This window comes from Athene noctua, chromosome 14 (assembly GCF_965140245.1).
Source record: "Athene noctua chromosome 14, bAthNoc1.hap1.1, whole genome shotgun sequence".
Classification (NCBI taxonomy): Eukaryota; Metazoa; Chordata; class Aves; order Strigiformes; family Strigidae; genus Athene; species Athene noctua.
The window spans coordinates 14,561,368-14,580,638 of record NC_134050.1 but is presented as its reverse complement, the minus strand read 5'-3'; the positions used below and the strand labels follow the sequence as shown (position 1 = coordinate 14,580,638).

Here is a 19,271-nt window from a genome sequence, read left to right as displayed (position 1 = left end):
TTAAGGATTTGCAAGAGACTGGTTTGTGGAATGTTCTTTGGAATTTTAGCATAGAATAACACAGTGGTCAAGAAGTTATAGATTCGTTAGATTATTCAAACGCACCTGACACTGTTTCTCCTGTTAAAATTATATAATAGTTCTCTAATACTTGGTCAATATTGCTCTTAAGAAGGTTGAGAATACACTAAAATATACAATTCTTTGAATAGATTATGCAAATAGGCACGTATGTTCAATAACTAGTCAATACTAAACCAGCATCTTCCAGGGCACTTAAGTATTTCTGATAATGGAGTATATTCGTTCAGTGTCACATCTAAAGTACGATGGAGATTCTCTTCCTTCAGACAAGTTATATCCGTTCTTTTTCTCTTACCTTTATTCAAGGTAATGATCCAGAAATAATATGAGAATATTTGTTCGAGTATTTTAATATAGAAAGTAAGTTATTAGTTAATTAAGCCAAATGTAAGAAGTAGATTTAATTAATTTCTAGTCAATAAGGGCTTGACCATGGAATGGGTTCAGCAACCTGACATTTACGCAGCAAAGCATTTGAATGTGTATATGTCATGATAAGAAGAGACATTGCGTCACTTAGTACAACTATGCACATGCTTACAGTAAAGCTTGTGTTGAATTTCTTGACTAGCAGTGAAATAAGCTTATTTTAGTTGAAGTGTGCTATTGCTCCAGTATGCTTAAAATCACACACACATGAAAAAGACAACATTACACAGTGCACGGTTAGATATCAGAGGGTGGTAAGATGTGTCAAAAGTAGAGGTAGTGCAGCCTTAATTGAGACTTCCCATGTATTTGCATTGTCAAAATAAATCAGATCTGACATTGGGTCCTCAGGAGGAAGTCTTAATTTCTGTAGACTGACTGTTACCATACTAAAAAAGAACATTTGTTCTTTTTAAGTACTTTGCTTCAAAAAGTCAGTCTTATACATTAAATCCTGAAGAACAAATGGCATTCCAATTGTGGATTTAAATAAAAATCAAAAGCCAGCGATAAAATATCAAAGGTATTTCTAAGTGACGTAGGAGTCTACCTAGCACTTAAATAGTAATTTACATACTTAGAGTTAGACGATGTTACTCAGTTATGTGTCTGCCATTTTAGGTACTTAGAGGTAATCTTGAGGTCCCCTCACAAACCGAAGCTCTTATCAGGAGTTTGGAGGATTTAGATTTTGGATACGTGATGTCCACAGTAGCAGTGAGGCATCACACAGGTGCCTGACGCCTTTTGATGATCTCTGTCCAAGTGCTAGACAGTGTGGTTTAAATGAGCACATAAAATAGATAAAAGAATCAACACCTGGTAGCTACTAAGCAGTTTATTCTCCAGTTGTCCTTAATGGGGAGCTAAGATGAACCAATACCCTATGGGACCATACTGTGAACCCCAGAGGGATGCATGCAGCCTTTCTAGGATACCACTCGCTTTTCTTTCATTTGAACTTGCAGAAGGTGTCTTCTTCTCTGAACGCAGGAAATCACATTCCCCTCTTGTTTTTCCTTCCAGACAACAGCCTCAAATTCCAATCACCACAGGAACGGGGGTTGTCTATCCTGGTGCTATTACCATGGCGACTACCACGCCATCACCTCAGATGACATCCGATTGCTCGAGCACCTCTGCCAGCCCTGAGCCCAGCATCCCCGTCATTCAGAGCACTTATGGTATGAAGACGGACAGCGGAAGCCTTGCTGGAAATGAAATGATAAATGGAGAGGATGAAATAGAAATGTACGAGGACTATGAGGATGATCCCAAATCAGACTATAGTAGTGAAAATGAAGCCCATGAGGCAGTCAGTGCCAACTGAGGAGTGTTCACAGAATTAAAGTACTCAGACTCATTTGGGTTTTTTTGGGTTTTTTTTGAACAAAAGTTCTTAAAGAGCCTGCATGCATGTGTGGCTCCTACAGTTACATCAGCAGAATGGTCTTAAATGTTTCTTAACGTGTGAGACAGATTGTTTCCCTAATTTTTCATGAACTTGGGTTTTTTGTTTTTGTTTTGTTTTGTTTTTTAATTTAGATGAAGACATATATTAAATATCAGACATCAGGACTTGAAAACTTATATGAATCAATAGCTGTCTTACAAGTCTTACCTTTTGTCTTTTTCCGTTTGGATGCTGATAAAGGTTTAAGTTACTGTTTTAGATGGGGGTTATACATTCTCACTCAGGTATGCTGTGCCAGCCTACAGGTTGTGAATGTGTTTTTATTCTGGATTATTTTAGAAAAAAAAAACCTGCAGATTTCATATTGTGAAACAGAACAAGTCCGCAAGTGTGCACATCTGTGCATCATAGCTCGTCTTTGAAAAACAGTCTCTGAATTCCATTTTTTCCATATGTATAGCTGAACTTCTGATGTGCCAAACTTTTCATAACTTTTGAATCTTAACATTTAAAAAAAAAGTCTTAAAGGAGACACTGTAAAGTCTTAGACAATCCTTTGGCATCTTAAAAAAATTATATATAAAACCTAATTTTTTCCAGAATATGGTAAAGTACTCAGGAATCTGGAGACAGGATATTCTTAAGTAGTGAACATGGTTGCCATAGTGCATGTGCCCAATTGCTTTTGCCTCTTGATGTGCCATTAGTGTGAAATTTTAAGTAAGCACAAAAGAGTGATCACCAGCTATGGACGGGCCTGTCTTAGCAGTGTGAGGCCACCTCTGATTACATTCTCTACCCCTTTGCTTTTAACCCTTGCATTCAGTCTTAACACATTTTCTCTTAAATAATTTATTCATTCCAGAATGTCAAGGGTCCAAATACTTAATATTTATTATTAAAAGTACTGTTGGTGGCATTACACTTACAATTCCTTATTGATATTTTAAAGAACCCCTTCTTTCTCTTCCCCTAAATTACACAGGTATATAAAAATAAAAGTGCACCTGCTACTAAAATGAGCATGACATTTATGAATGAGAAATTCAGCTGTTCCTGTAATACTGTATGTTCAAGGAACACTTGGAAACACTCTGCTATATGTAATGCAAAATAAAGTGAGTACTTTTATATGTACATACAGTACAAATATTCCTAAAAAATTGTGTTTATAGTTATAAACCTCTATAAGACAGCAAAGGCAGATGTAAAATCCAAACTGCATGTAGAGTCCACCATGATGTATTTTTAGGGCCCATAGAATCCTACAGTGAATCGTGGCTCCATAAATCATGTTCCTGGTGTCACCTGAAGGAGCTGTTTCCTACCTTAAGTATTTATGCAGTGATTTATATGTGAGACTCCTAGTGGGGGAGAGAAGGCTACCCAAATATCTGACATGCAAAGCTGGGAAAATGGTGCATCAAAAATATTTACTGAATATTAGTCATGTGGGAATGTAAGCCAGATCTTGATGAGTGCTTCTCAAGTGTTTTGGGATCTCTGGATGTAAGGTGCTATAGAAACTAAAATTTTTATTTGTATTACTACTAGAAACAATGCAATTGCTAGAGAAAATTCTGGGAAACATACAAGAAAGAGATATTCAAAGATTGTGAATTTATTAAATTTCAGCAACAGAGAAGAAATTGCCTTTATTTTTTTCCCCTCACACTCCACTCCTGTTCACAAATACATCACTGTATATATATGCAGATCCAATGGGCCTGATGAAAACATGTGCTGAAACTCCTCAACTCCCTCAGCTTTTATTTTGAATTGGTTATGTTCAGCACATTGGTGATAAATTCAGACTCGGGCTGAGAGGCATGAGTGGGCCTAGAGCAGCTCCTCTCGAAGTCTGTGGGAATCTTCCCACAGAGCTGAACGGGCTTTCTTTAGGGCCCAGACAATGAAAGAAGTATAGTGTTAATGCTGGCTATTCTCGTGCTACCATCCTATCTTGCAGAAATTCATGAGGTGCAATGACAAGATGCTCTATCGGGAGCAGTCATTTTACTCATGGCCACACCAATACCTACCTAGTTGAGCAGAGATAGCCATTGTTACCACTGTAGGAATTACATTTAAATGTGCGAGAACAGACCCCCAAGACAAAGAAGATTGTTCAATTTACAGGACAATTTATAAAGATAATGGCATAGAAACACAATGGTCAAATTTCTCTGACCATTTTGTAATTTGGAACAAAATGCTATATTTTTAATATTTATTTAAATGTGTTCTGAGTCCATGTCTAATAAGCAATAAACTGGTCTAGCCAAGACTTTAAAGGCATATGCTGTGTCGTTAGCTGGTGAGCGCCCTCTTTAAGCTGGCTAAGGTACTAATAGAAAGTGGTTTTTGTTCTTATAATTGCTTGGGAATTTGAACTGGTTTTAATACATTCAGCTCAGATTGGGGGGAGGATACCATTGTTTCCTAAAAAAATGACTATTTATTAATGTCTTACATAACTCTCCACTTAGAAGTATCTCTCCCTCCCCCCATGTCACTTTCTTTCTCTCTTGCTCTCTTTTTTTTTCTGGTTTTGTTGCATAGGTAGAATGCTGTATTGCTAGCATTGTATTTTATGTAATTATTTTTTTGCACAAAGGCAAACATTTAGATTAGTTGGTTAATTTTTTTAAAATTTTATGACCATGCCAAAATAATATTCTGCAGGCTTGTGGAGAACAAAGGACTGTTCTTTAGGACTGAAACTTGATTTTGCTTGTAGTACAAAAAAACACACACTCACAGATGTTGTTTCGTAAGTGTTATAAGCACTGGATATAAATGGTATTTTTTATCACTTCTGACTAATGTGAAACTGTTGTACGAAAACTACATGAACAAAAGTCATCTGTTTCGACTCGTGTGGGCCTGCCTCACAGTTGCCGGATTTGAGTCATTTTTATGTCTTGTTATTTCATTTATTTATGCAAAATACATGTATGTATGAACACTTTGTTTTAGCTCCAGCCCTGCCTCAATGCTGATGCTCTCTGTATGTTAAAGCCACATTCTTGAAAATGACTGGCTGTTCAGGAATCACCAGCTGGTAAAAACTGCATTTATTGGCTGGGGGAGTGGGAAGAACATATTTGAATTGGAATTGTGCATATGAGCATTTTATTCTATTTATTAGCCGTCATTGGCTCTAAAAAGTCAGTAGAAATCAAGAAAGGACAATCATAAGGATAAAAACCAACACTTTTACTTTATTAATCGGAGCTCAAAACAAAGTTTTTGATGAATTTACCATCTCATTTTAGAATTTTTTTAAATTGTGTAAATATAACATAGGAAATAGAATTTTATTTTTTGTTCATGGATACTTAGTGAAGTATAAGTTATGTATTTACTTTTGTTCTATATCAGTGTATGTTGGTCCATATTAAATGCTGACAAGTCACTGTACCTCATGTAGATGCTGAATTTACACCCGCAGTGTGAGCGCAGTATTGTGGACCTGTAGCTGGGACAGCAAGATGCCTCACTTGTGCTCTCACTGATTTTTAATGGCATATTCCACAAACACAGAATACTTTCTTCTTTTTTAGAAAGTTGATACATTAAGCATACCAAATTTCTGATACATTTGATAGGAAACAGTCTTCTGAATCCAAGTAAAACTGATGAGATATTTTGCTTCTTAACAAGCATGGCATTTGGAAGTCAAAAGCATATCCCTGGAAAGATTATTGTGACTAAGATGGCCCTTGCAATGCAGTCAAGACTTCATAATACCAAATCTTTATTTTCTACATTCATTAAATCATGTTATTGTCATATTAGGCTCTAATACCAGGGGAAATAGTTCACACAATACACAAAGAGGACTTGTGGAATTGCTTTTTAAGCATTGTGTTTGAGCCCCCCTTAATAACTCTGACTGAACAAAATAACAACTCCATTCAGGTAATGCACAAATATAGTAATACTATTTTCTCTGTGAACAGACAGTTTATTTAATTAACAGATACAATATATTTTCTTTTTGGAAAATTATAAAATACTTATTTTCAAAAGAACACTCCCCAAACAGTCTGGTACCAGCTAGAATATTTCACTTCATATTTCATAAAAATGGAAGATAAAAGTCTTAATGGAAACAGAACTGCTTTCCAGGGTTCAGGTTTACATGGAGAAATGACTCTGATGAAGTGGCCCAGTTCTGGTCTGCCTGTATGTTTGGGCATCACCATTTAGCTTGTGAAACCGCCTGCTGAGAATACATGGGATCACAACGAGCTCCTAAATCAGTGTACTCAGGTGCAGCATGAGGCAGGGGGAGGGCAAAAGATGGGATTGCTCCGGGATGGGAATGCACAACAAACAGCAGCATTAGTCACATTAAATAAAATACCCTGTGCAAAGAGTACAGCAGTCAGCTGTGGGCAGTTCCTGCTTTGAGTACAAACACAACCATCTCCCAAAGCAATCTAAAACATAGTCCTCCCTCTGGGTCGGCTTTCTGGTTTTGTTTTTTGGTCATATCAAAGGCGTGGCATTTCAAAATCATTTCCTAGCAAAACATACTACAAGATTAACACCCCCATTCCCCCCCCAGCAAAACACTTGCCTACCTGCTTAATATTAAGCACGTTAGTACTTCCATGGCGGTCATGAGGACCAGTAAAGCATTGGCGTTAAGCGAGGCAAACTTTGCTGAGCCAGGGCCACAGTGCGAACAGCTGCACTGGAGACGCAGCCAGCAGAATGTATGATAGAGTTCTTCATGTTTTTATGAGAAGTTAATGAATGGGCTTGGACCCTTGGTGTTTTGCATGCTTTTTTAAGATTCAAGTTGGCACTTAAGCATGTTCTTTTAAAAGAATAATACTATATGACCTCATTTGATCTTTTACAAAACACTCTCTTTCCTTTAAATAAGCTTCCCCCAAACCTTTTTTTTATAGAACCCATTAATATCTGTGATTTTTCTCAGATCAAACTACATTTTTGATATACTGTAATGTCCTGCTACAGAAGGAAAAAAAAAAATGTATATGCAAATATATTTCATTTTAATCCATCTCCCTTTTTTAACTACCAGATTTGTTGGAAATGGTGACAAAGAAGTATTCTGAGATTTCACACGCTGGGTAAAAAGGGGGTGGGGTGGGGTGAACCGGGCTAAAGGAAAACTTATCAAATTGGTATTTATGGCAATATGAAAGCTATAAAGCAACTTAGTGACATGGCTTGCTTTGTAATTTCCGCTTTCTAAAAACCACAAGTGAGGTCCTTGGTGCTCTTGGAGTATGGGGAATGTGCAAATATTTAACTGTTTGTATGCTGCACATTGCAGACCTGCTAGTGTGCATTCTCCGTTTGTCTTCCTTTGTCATTTGTGTTTTGCTTTCTAGAAAGCAATGTTGTTTTTTTTTTTCTTGTACCCTTCTTCAGCTTGTAGCAGACTAGAATGCTTAGCATTTATGTTCATTCATTATTGTATTTCCCATGTAAAAATTTTTTTATTACATTAAGACAAGCTTATAAGCTGTTACTACATAACTTATCTTACTGTAACTCTTATTTCCTGACATTGTAATTTGTTTGTGATGTATATTGTGAGATTGTACTCTATGTTAATTTAATCAGCACAATTCACTGACATGCTGGACTGACATGCTAGCTGCTGTTTCAAATTGTAAAGTTTGTGTAGAGCTGTTGGGACAACTGAGACTCTCTTGTCAAGGTACTATGCTTTGATTCCTATAGCAACACTGTGGGTGCAGCTCTTAATGGCGAGGGCTGCTTTGTTGGACACCCACTGGCTAACTTAATGGGCAGGTTTTCTTTGTAGAAATTCTATATACAATGCAGGTACCTACCTGGGCCCATGGCCGGTAATTATTTGGGCGTTTAGAGGAAAAACTAGTGTCTATTGCTGCTTTGAATATGTTTTAAAGTCTGAAAATGTAAATAGTTTATCAAAAAAATCTTGTACAGTCCAGTGTAAAGTTTTTAAATGAACTTAAAGGTTGCCATCACATCTCACACTCTCCTCTTGATACAGTAAAAAAATGAAAGAAAAAAGTTTGCTAAGGATACTGAGAAAAAAAATAAATCTGTTCTCAATTTAAAAAAAGAGAATAGTTATTCTTAGCTCTGCTTCATTGCATAAACAGACTTCTTGGATTTTGTTGTGCAGTATTGACGTGAGGTAAATTAAATATTAAATAATCTTTCAGTGGTACTTTTAAGAGTCTTCTCCTCCTCTGCCTCAGTTATTAATGGAAAAGACAAAATTGAAAGACACTGTCCATATACAGTATGTTCTGGTGTACATTGGCACCTTACCTACATGTTTCGGGGGGGGAGGGATTTTTTTTTAATTTTTTTTTTTTTTTTTTTTTTTTTTTGCACAAGGTGCTTTCCTGATATGTTAAACATGTCATCCTTGGGTGATACAGTATATGCCATGATAGGGGTTTAGACCCCTCAGGGGAGTGTCTATAAGACTGCCTATTTATGCTCATTTACCTCAAGACTGTCCTCTCTACCCTTAATCTATTCACCATCACTCCATCTTTTGTACTGCTGTTGACACTTACAAATTAAAGATAAATTTTGTTTTATGAGATGTGTGTGTGACTTCTTCTATGCATCCCTTATTATTCCTTTGAAGTTAGCATTAAAGATTGATCATGATGAACTGATGGGCAGGAAAATGCAACTAGGCCTGTTCAGCAACTGAATCTTCCAGCTCTTAGGTTTTCCCTATGCCTTTCCTTTCTACAGAGCCATTTATCAGCCTCTGAAATCCATTAACACCATATGCTGTAAAAGACATGCATGATAACCAACCTAATTTGATAATATTCACTGAGTACCGTCAATTTTGTAAGCAGGAAGTGCTGTCAGTAGCAACATAATCTCAGGATTTTTATTGGGTAGAAATAAGACAAAACGGTTCTTGTGTTTCTTCTTTCTTTGCCTTCCCCTTTTCTGCTGCATATAACATTAAACAAACTAACCGAAGTTGACAACAAAAAACCCTGTAGTTGCCATATTGCCATGCCTGTATACTGCTGCCATTTGTGTATTATGATTGGCTTTTGACTTAGTAATTAGTCATGGTTCTCATAGGAAAAGAATAAATTACATTGGAGTGTACAGAAATGTAACAGAACATTTTGATTGTGCATTACATCAGATTTCAGTCTAGTTTCAGTTATTACACAAACCACCCTGAAACATCTAAGTGGGAAAGAATCCTTACTTCCCTTGAGAAAGCATCACACATGAAAGTATTGAAAATGACATACTGCATTTTGAATCTATGCGATGAAATACTTCAGGGTCAAAAACGGAGGTAATGAAGTTGCTGACCAACATGCTATAATGGATAAATACATAAATATTGACTTGTGCAGTTTAAGCTTTGGTTTCTGGTAAGCGATCCACTAGTTAGTCAAATTGTAACATTAAAGTGGTCTTCAGGAGAAGGCAGCAAAAACACTGTTTCTACTGCTTGAATCTGAAACAGTTCTACAAAAATGTGGCAATGGCCACACTAAATTTGAAAAACAGAATTAGGCATTAGATCACAGTCAGTCCAGCTTAAACTTCTAAATCAAAGGCACCTGGAGAAGAAGCACCATGTCATTGGGCCTGAATTTTACTTTCATACGGTACATCCGAAATAGGGTCCAATGCTCTGCTGCTGTATTTTCATATTGCTCCACTAAAGACAGCTTATGCCATCCAAATTTTAGCTTTTTCTCTGTTTCCCCCCCACACACACACCCCCTTACCACATGATTTGTCTCCTTTTCTTGCTGGAATCTGTGGCTGTGAATAATGATCAGTAATGTGGGAAACACTGATGGTGTCAGTTGGGTTGTTAGACAGGTACAGCAAAAAGCAAGCTGAGGAATGGCATACAAAAAGTCACTGCTTCCTGCAGCAGTAAGAGACAAAACGTTTTTATGACACCTCTAGATGTCAATCTAAAAAAAATATGCACAAATTACCATGCAGGACAGGGTGCTGTCCCTCACACACAACAATCTTCTGGAGAAGGCAGTGTGTCGGGGGCCACAGAGCAACACGCACGGTGTTCCTGCAGCCCAGAAGACTATCGTGGCCAGGACAGATGAATGGCCATGCACAGGCACCATCCAGTTTCCTTCCCTGGAGGACAGCACCAAATTGTGAGTGACAGAGCACAACCAAGAAGAGACTTGAGGTGCTCTTGCTGCCTGGGTCCGTTCTCCTTCCCTCTGGCTGAGCACTGAAATGCAGTCTCAGAACGCAAACTGCTCACCAGCTGCAGGTTCCCTGGCAGCCCTCAGGACTCACTGCAGTTAGGGGTTTTCAGGATTACCAGGTTCAGTGTGATGGTCTGTCTCCCCACGGGTTACTTGCACCAGGAGTTTCCTCTGGCAATTAATTGCTACCACAGTAGCCCAACAGCAGCAGCTTAAACGGGATGGGGGTGGCGGGGGTTGTCTGTTAGGCAGGAAGGGGAGAAAAATAGTAGTTGATTTATTTCTTTAATATATAGTTTACAATAGAAAATATGAGCTCCAGGTTGTGTCTCTGAGCGGTTAATGACCAGTTGGGTTAAGGGCCTTCAACTACTGCCATTGGTCATTAACTGCCAGGAAGTATCCTTCCTGTCATCTATTATTTCTTAATTGTATCAAGACCCACTACAGTGGAGGACTGTTAAATCTGCGGATTAATTGGAATCTGACCCTTAGTAGTTCTAATAATATCAAGGCCATTGCAGGTTAGCATTTGGGTTCTTGACATGACAGTCCATAACAAATTTCTTCAGAGCTGTTCTGCTTTATATTAATGCCTATTGGATGATTGACACAGTAGAACATAATTGCCCTGTAGAAATCACTGTGGCGTTGTATTAAGAACTACTTAGGGACACTTTAATTTACTTTGACACCACAGACTTTAAAAGCTTCTTTACTTGTATTAAAACCTCCTTAGAGGTCTGGTTGCTGTTGTAGCTCATCAGCAAAGGATCACTTGGTAAGAAAAAAGGTAATTATTGGAGCTTTAAATAATTCTTCTCAAATAATGAAATGACAAAAAAAATGCATATTGATTTTTTGGGTATTTTTTGCCACTCTTCTGGTTAATTAGCTACTAGCAGGACGTGCGAAGACACCAACTAATCATTTTAAATTAGGTTTCAAAAATGGGATGTAAGCTTAAAACCTGTAAATGTGAAGTACAAAACCTCTTGACTTGCGTTACTTTCACATCCAGCTTTAATTTTATGAATGAGGTATCTCACACTTTAGACACATGACTAAGCTCCTTTTTAAGTCAGGCCACACAGCGTTATATTTGGAAATCAGGAAATATAAATATTTTGCTATGATCTACAGCCCTTCAGCAGGTCCCTAGCCTGCAAGACCTTTCAGCAAGTGGAAAGGTATCTCTGCCACCAAGACTCCATGATGGCTAATAATATCTTTATAGCTACTGTATGTTCACAACTAACTAGTCACAAATAATCCGCAAAATTGAAAACACAGTAACTGTCCTCCTGGGTTAGATTACTGATCCAACTAGCCTGGTGGTTTTTTGTCCAACAGTGGCAAGAGGAGATAGTAGCTAACAAGGGCATCTTGAGCCTGCCATCACCTGCGGCTCATTCTCATATCCCTCAGCATCTACAGTCACTGTGGCAGGCTGCTAATGGGTACAGTCCTTTCCTAGTCTGGAACACGGTGTAGTATTTTGGTTGATGAAGTCATTGAGGGCAAATCGGCAATGAAATTTGCAGCCTGATCTTTCAATGAAGGGCGTGATAAGGAGTTTTGCCACAGCCCAATTTATTCTTTCTAATGGAAGAAAATGAGGGACTCAGTCTATGTATAACTGAATTGCCAGACACATCAGATTATTAAAATATTTAGGATGCTAACCTCCATTTTTTTGCAGGATCTGGTTAAAATTTAACAGACAATTCAGAAAATCTGGAGATTATCGATTTTAATGATGAAATTACTCAGTCCCAATGAAATCTCTTTTGTTCAAACATCAGGAAATCCACACTTGATGCAAGACAGCTAATACCACTAGGCTGCAGGTGCTGGAAAACCAAAGGGCGAGTACTGGAGAGGGAAAAAGAAATCTCTTGAAACTCATCTACCTCAAAAGAAATGCAAGTCTTTTGCCCCATGTTGAGAGATCACACAGGTAAAATGAGCTTTTGGAAGAAACCCTTAGTACAAACTACCTATTTTGAGGAGTGTGGCTGTAGGAACTAGCAAACTCTTCTAGTTTTGACAAGTGTAATATGGGTTCAAAGAAAAAGTTGGGGATACTTGGTGTATATGGTTTTATCTATAGAGCATCTCCTGTGGACAGAGCCTGCAAAATCCCCCTAGACACCGCCTTAATTTTAGCTACAGGAGGGAAGCACCGGCTATCCCAGCAGTTTTAGATTATTTTAAGTAAAAAGGGGCTTATTTCAAGGAAAACGGGTATGAATAGACACGTTATGCAGTTTCACTGAGGTGCAGTAATCCGTGCTAAGAACGGCATGGCTTCACTTCTCCCATGCATACACGTATACATACGTACACGCGGGTAATAGTTTACAAAAGATTAATGGCTCTTTTACCGTGTGACAAGTTGTTTAATGATCATTTGCTGTATTTGCAGTTTATCGGTTATTTAAGGCGGACCGCTGCAATTAAAAAATCCCGAGAGGAGCAGAGGAACTGTCAGGCCGCCCGGCCGGGAAGGCTGGGGCCGCCCGGGCGCCGAGGCCGCGCAGCAGCTCCGGCCGCTCCCGCCGCGCTCTCGGGCCCGCGGAGCGGAGGCCGCCGCTCCCCGCGCTGCCGCCCGCCGCCGCGCCCGGCCCCGCCGCGCTCCAGCCTCCCGGGCCGCCCCGCCCGGGCCCGCCCCCGCCCCTCCGCGCCCAGCGCGGCGCTCGCCGTCGCCGCTTCCCCCCGGGCGCGGCGGGCTGAGGGCAGCGCCCGCGCTCCCGGCCCCGAGCCGGCGGGGCGCCGCGCCGCCCGCCCTCAGGGGGAGCCGGTAGCGGGCGCAGCCATCGCTGCCGCGCTGGCACCGGCTGCGGGTATGGCGGAGCGGCGGGCGGCCGCCCGCGGAGGCGGCGTTGTGGCCGCGGGGCGGGCTGGGAGGAGCGCGGACAGAGCGTCGTGACCCCCACGGCGCTGCTGGAACCCGAGGGGCCTCGGGATGCGCGTGGAAAGCTGAGGTTTTCCCCCGGGTGTAATTCAGTAGTCACAAGCTATGAACAGTCAGAAAAACCCTGATGTCTCACCTTACAACTTAAATTTTGACCCAGGTTCCGTTTTTTCCTACTTCAGTCTGGTGAGGAATTTGTTTTAAAAGTCTCTGCCCACCGTCAGTGGGACCCAGAGGCTGTTGGCGCTGCAGCCTGTGCTCCCCCCCAGGTGGCTGCTCTTGGGCTCCGAGCTGATGCGGAGGGCCGCAGCGCGTCCAGCCGGCACAGACTCCCGGTGTGAGGGGCTAAACCTGCCCGGTCGGTTGCTGGAGGATGGGAGGGCCCATCATTTGTGCTGGCCTCACAGCAGAAGAAGCGAAAGTCAGAAAGTTCTCACGTTTTAAAGCATGTTCTTATGTTTTCTTCACGGTGTTCTCTGGAGCTTAATTAAAACAAAAAAAAAAAAAAAAAAAAGTCTAATTAACTGAGTCAACTTTGGTAGGCACCCTACCAAATGGGGTGGCTGGGAAAGGCTGAGGCTGTGGACGAGCTCCCTAGCATTGTCATTGGATAATTTGTGTCATGAAAGCAAGAGTGGAGTTACAAAAATAAATTGTTTGGTCAACGCCTCATGGTATGAAGGACAGTGAATCAGATTATCTGGTTACTCTTTTTTTTTTTCAGATAACAGGTTGCTGCTTTGAAGTTCTGAGTACGTGCTCGTGTCGCAGGAAGAGGACGGTTGGTTCAGTGCTTGGCAGTAAGTGCCCAATATTTTCCAGATACCAGCTTAAGATTTGTATTAGATGTCACATGCCTCAAACAGTGATTCATAAAGATACCTTTCTTGATTTAATCCCTTCCTAAAAATCCTTAGACTAAAGATAGTACGCACTTCTTTTACAATATTTTAATTTTTATACTGCAAGGAGTTTGTGACTGAATTGCAAAGAAAATAGATCAGACAGTATGCAGTCTTAAGATGCCAGTAAGAATTGCAGGTTGTGAAGGACTTCAGACTGATTCAGTTATTTATTCATTTTTTTTAAGGGGATGAAATAGTGGATTTCCACAATAAGACCACGCATGGAAACAGTCTGCCTTCCCTTATTCCCTAAACTTCAAAGACAATGAAGTTCTGAAATGAACCTAAAACACTCTGAAATAATGAGAAGAAAACATGGTTCTTTTTTGCTTTTGAAAATGTTATTCCCATGAGAAGAATAAAAGTAAGCATTAAATAGCTCATATAGAGAAATACAAAATTTGCTACCTTTTCTTAAAGCATTGTGCAAACCATGCATCTCAGCTATATTTGGAATCTTACAGCAGTCACCAAAGCATCTTAAAATTTTGAAATTTTCTATCCTGATATTTGCTTATCTTCTCTCACACATTTGCTTTTAATGTCTGAACACTTAAAATTCAGGCATCATAGATCATGCTTTCCATCTCTCCTCATTTACCTCCGACAGCTTAACCTGTAATTTATTGCAAGGATTGCACCTATAAGCAAAACAGGATCAGACCTTAATTTGATCTGCTATTTATCCGTTGTGTTAATTGTAGCCACAGGGTTGTATTAAGAAAGTCAAAAAGTACCACTTGTAACTACGGAGTGGCTCTCACATTTTAAATGGAAAAACACTCATTTTCTAGAAAAAATAGGAAAAAAGTGGTTATGAGCTAAATGAAGAAGTCAGAAGGGCTTCTACTTTTCCATTTTTAATGTAATTAATGTAATATTGGCACCCAAAATGTAGCTATCTGGGTGCAAGCCTGTTCCTAGCTTTTACTGCTGTTGGTGGGAACAGATGCGTAATTTCTCACACTTTTGTTTGTTTGTTTGTTTTTTTTAAACTGCAAATGGGGTTCTTGTTAGGCTAATGGATGTTGGGATTTTTACCTCATGTTAATCAGGAATTTAATCTGCTTGTATTTCTGAATGATGCATTCTTCTTATGCTTGCTTTTTTTCTTCCCAATGCAAGAAAGAAGACAATAATTTACAGTATGAATGACTGAAAAACAAAATTGAAAAATTGCTAAGAGAAATTCTAGTCCCACAACAGCCACCAGAGTGGTAAATTTCTAGTGCCCTGGAAGGCTTTGACCAGGGGGTCTGTGTTGTATCTCACGGTGCCCGCTGAAAATAAGGCACCAAGCTTGAGAATGCAAAATTAAAAGGAAAAAAAATCCTGCCTTAAATCTCTTTCAGGGCAGACTTAAAGGTATTTAAATTCCACTGAAATGCAATAGGTCTAGAAGTACCTAATTCTTCTAGGCCCCTTTGAAAATCCTAGCCTTAAGATGCTTGATGTTTTTTGGAAAATGAATAAGAAACACTTTTAATTCTCAACTTTGGGAGTGGCTTTCCTTAGCTTGAATGTTTGTGCTTCCTTTCACAGAGAACATAACTGCTGTACACAGAGGTCTAGGGCTCCTTGATGACTTCAGAGAGTCACCTTAAGCCTGATACTTTCTATATTGCAAAAGAATCTGGTAAATTGTCTATCAATAGTGAATTGGTGATGCACACTACAGTGAAATGTGACAGAATATCAAAATGGAAACTTATTCTCTTTTTTTTTTTTCATAAAATGTCATTTTTGTCTGTGATTTCTTCTATAGTTTCTTTAAAGATAAACATGCTAGCTAATCAGTGACTGCTAGAGATGTATTAGAATGAGAACTGTTGCTGCTTCTGCCTTCCCACCCTGTTAAACTTTGGTTTAGCAGGGCTCCCCCTCACATTACAGCAAAGATGGGAATTCTCGGGGGGGGGGTGGTGGTGGTGGTGGTGTGTGTGTGTGTTAATTATTCTTGCCTCTCTTCCAGTGTTACATTTTCATTATGAGAAATCTAACTGGGAAGTTAGTGAATGATGAGTGAACAAGGTAGCTGCACCACCAGTGGCTTGGGAGTGGCTTGCACCTTGGCTTCACCAAAGCCAGCTGCCATAGTAAATCCAAGGCAGGACGTGTGTAAAGCAGGGCCCAAGTACCAGCACAGTTTTCAAACAATGAAGAATGGCAAAGCTTCCATCAGCATCGATTGCAAGCAGCACAGTCCTTGACTTTATCTTGCCATTACTAGGGTTTGCTTCTTGGTATTGGGATGGCACTACAGACCTAGTATGTTAAAGTACAGGTGAGCTCAAGCTGTCCTTGCCCTATTACACTGACAGAGAGCTTTTTAGGAAGGAGAAAATGCCCTCAATCTATGTGCTGCCCAGGTGGATGTGAGTGCAGAAGAAAACACCTGGGGAACTGAAATATTGCCAGAGGTGTCTCAAATCTGTTTAGGAAGACTGCACAGATCCATGTCAGGGTCTCTCACAAATGTGTTAAGAAGGTGTTACACCTGTCTTCTATAAAAGAGGTAGAGGGAGGACTCTGCTTTTTGCTCTTGTGGAAGGAGGGTTTACATCTGCAAAACTAGAAAACATTGCACTGCTGTTTCTGAAACCTGCCCTGTCCTAGGTGAGCTCCCTGTTCTGAGTTTGGTCAGTTTGTTAGGTATGTCTATACAAAGAAAGAAGTAGTTTAAGCTGGTGCTCTTAATATTCTGTCCATCTGGTTATTAGAGTTCTTTACCTCAGTAAATTGGTTTATTGGATTGTTTTATTCTGCTTTCTTCACAATAGAGCATAATGACATCTGTTGCCTTTATTACTCTTTACTTATTAGAAATACATGTGAAAGTAGGGTTTCTTCAAAGTCTTGAAGCATTTCAAAGTAATTTGAAACTGAGTTTATCCAAAGAAATGCTCCTCTGATTTCAAATGTGAAGGCAATAGTACTGCTACCACTATGTGTTGTGGTGGTAAAGTTCAACACAACTCATAATCAAATGCAGGGGAAATTTGTCTTTGATATTATGCAGAGATTTTTCCAGCACAAAGGCCAGTGATGGGTGGAGTTTGGTGACTAATGGCCTTTGAAAATTTCCTTTCTTTTGGTTTATGAGCTTAAAAATTATGCATGTAATGCTAGTTGGAAAAATAATTTGTTTTGTTCATGTGAGTTGTAAATACTTTCAAGAAGTGGTTTGCACTCTTTTGTCCAACTTCCAGCAATTGCTGATGGAGCTCTCTTTCATGGCTAGAAACTAAGGCCCAGGCCACTAATTCCAGCCATGCTAAAATCCCTGTGAGACCTGAGGTAGAATTCAATAGAATTCCTGAAGGGGAACTATTGCTGATCCTAACCAACTGGATGTTTTGTGAAGTCAGTTTGCTATTGCAGAGCATCCTCCAGCCATTTCTTTTCCATCTCTTTTGGTCTCTGTGAGTTATGACAGGACTCCATGGGGCAAGATAGCTGGATTTCCTTCTGCCAATGCCATGAGGGGGGACTGTTTTCCTGGCTCCTTGTGTTGAACCATCCATTAAAAAAAAATAGGATAGAGAAGATTCAAGGATGGGTGACAGTCTGTAGAAAACAATGCTGGGAACCTTTGAGGTTACCTCAGCTTGTCCATTTTGGTTTGTGTGCTGTGAATCCATTGGATGCTTGAGATAATTATGCCCTCCTTACCATGTCTTGTGCCAAATCAGTATCTCTCAAAGATCTCTGATGACTTCTCAAGGGAATTTTTCTGGGTGTGGAACTTCTTCCTGCCTAGAAGGCAACTGAGAGCTTACCCAGTTATCTGGAAGGACATATTATTGATGTGGTGGTGCTATTTTATGCTAGTGGCATCTACAGCAGTATATGATTAGTCTGTTTCTCAAGTATAATGTGAAGGTTTCATAAGTTGAGAAATAAGTGGAGAAGAGGGCTGCAGTTACCATTGGGTCTTATACAAGACTGGGCAAAGATGTACCTTAAAAATACACATTTCCAGCCCCCTGCTGTCAATAGAAAGATGTTAATAACCATTTTCTACAACACTGAGTTCTGTACCCCTTTCTGCTGGCCAAAAAAGGCACTGGCATCAAGGATGTGCTGTCTCGTACTTGGTTTTGAATATAAGTGCTGAGAAGCCTGTCTGGCACTGTATTATACGATACGCGGTTCCAGACTACAATCTACACAATGTGTATGTTGTACTAAATAATCTTGAAAGCATGTGTGTGGGTTTTCTTCTTAAATATCACCTACAGGTATATGCTATTTCTGGAGCCATGCTTCTATGTTGGGACACAGAACAGTGCTGCGCTGTACAATACCATGTTGTTTTCTACATGACAGTATAGGTCACTCTTGCTACCCTGCATATGGTTGAGCTGACTGCTTGATTAGAGATCAGAAGGGGATTTTTGGCAAGGGTGTAATAGCAGAAATCTGAAGAAAGCCTGCTTTTCTGTGACCTAGCTTTAGGTGGACTCTAACTGTACTTTATCTGGTTTTTTGGACCTTGTTCTGTCTATGCATTTATATGACAACAACAAAAAACTTTTGTGATTTCCTCTATTCTGAGTTAGTCAGCGTGGTACAAGGGAGTTTCCGTCTGCTGTTGCCCATATATAGAATTTATGGTTACGTTGACATACAATTATAGAGCGCTAATGAATTGAGTGATGCTTAAGAGAGATGTGGCTGCAAAGGAGGAGGCAGACAAAAATTAATGGTTATTTCTTAACTCTGCCTACCCTCTCCATTCCCCACTCTGGTTTGCTGAATGTTTCCATTTGGATTGATGTTTTTAATGCTTACAGCCCAAAGGTGTTTTTTTGTTTGTTGGTTTTGTTGGGTTTTTTTTTTCTCCTTAAGGAAGAAAATTGGTTCCTTATGTTCTGTACATTAAGTTCCCTTAACTTTTTTTTCAACATGCATAAAATTACAGATCTCTAGAGAGAATGAAATACCGCATTGCACATTGTAATACCGCACCCAATCGCTTGCTTCTCCTCTCTGCTGCCAAACCTTCCAAAAATCATAACATAGCATTAATACATTTATGGGCACTGGTTTTCCATGCTTGATACAAAGTAAAAATATAACTGAGTAACCAGGCATAAAAATAAGTGATGTCAGTTTGTGGTGGATAAATACAATTGTGGGGAATAAAACCATCTCTTTGCCTTGAATCTGCTGCCTACAAAGAGTCAGAGTGGAGGAGAGATTTGGTGCGTGAGGACTAATTTTAACAGTGCCATCCCGTGCGTAGCTACAGAACTACACCATAGATTATAGGTAGTGAACTAGCATCCTTGAGA

At 39.7% G+C, this 19,271-nt stretch overlaps 1 protein-coding gene across 4 annotated transcripts in view; it reads left to right on the top strand.

The window, feature by feature from the left end:
- Positions 1-8,452, top strand: part of SOX6 (SRY-box transcription factor 6) — a 380,340-nt gene extending 371,888 nt beyond the window's left edge. For all 4 annotated transcript variants that reach the window (XM_074918734.1, XM_074918733.1, XM_074918732.1 and 1 more), the window contains one exon: positions 1,540-8,452. In XM_074918734.1, coding sequence (XP_074774835.1) covers positions 1,540-1,843 — 304 coding nt within the window. In that variant the 3' untranslated portion in view covers positions 1,844-8,452. The remainder of the gene's footprint in view (positions 1-1,539) is intronic.
- Positions 8,453-19,271: the final 10,819 nt, after the last annotated feature.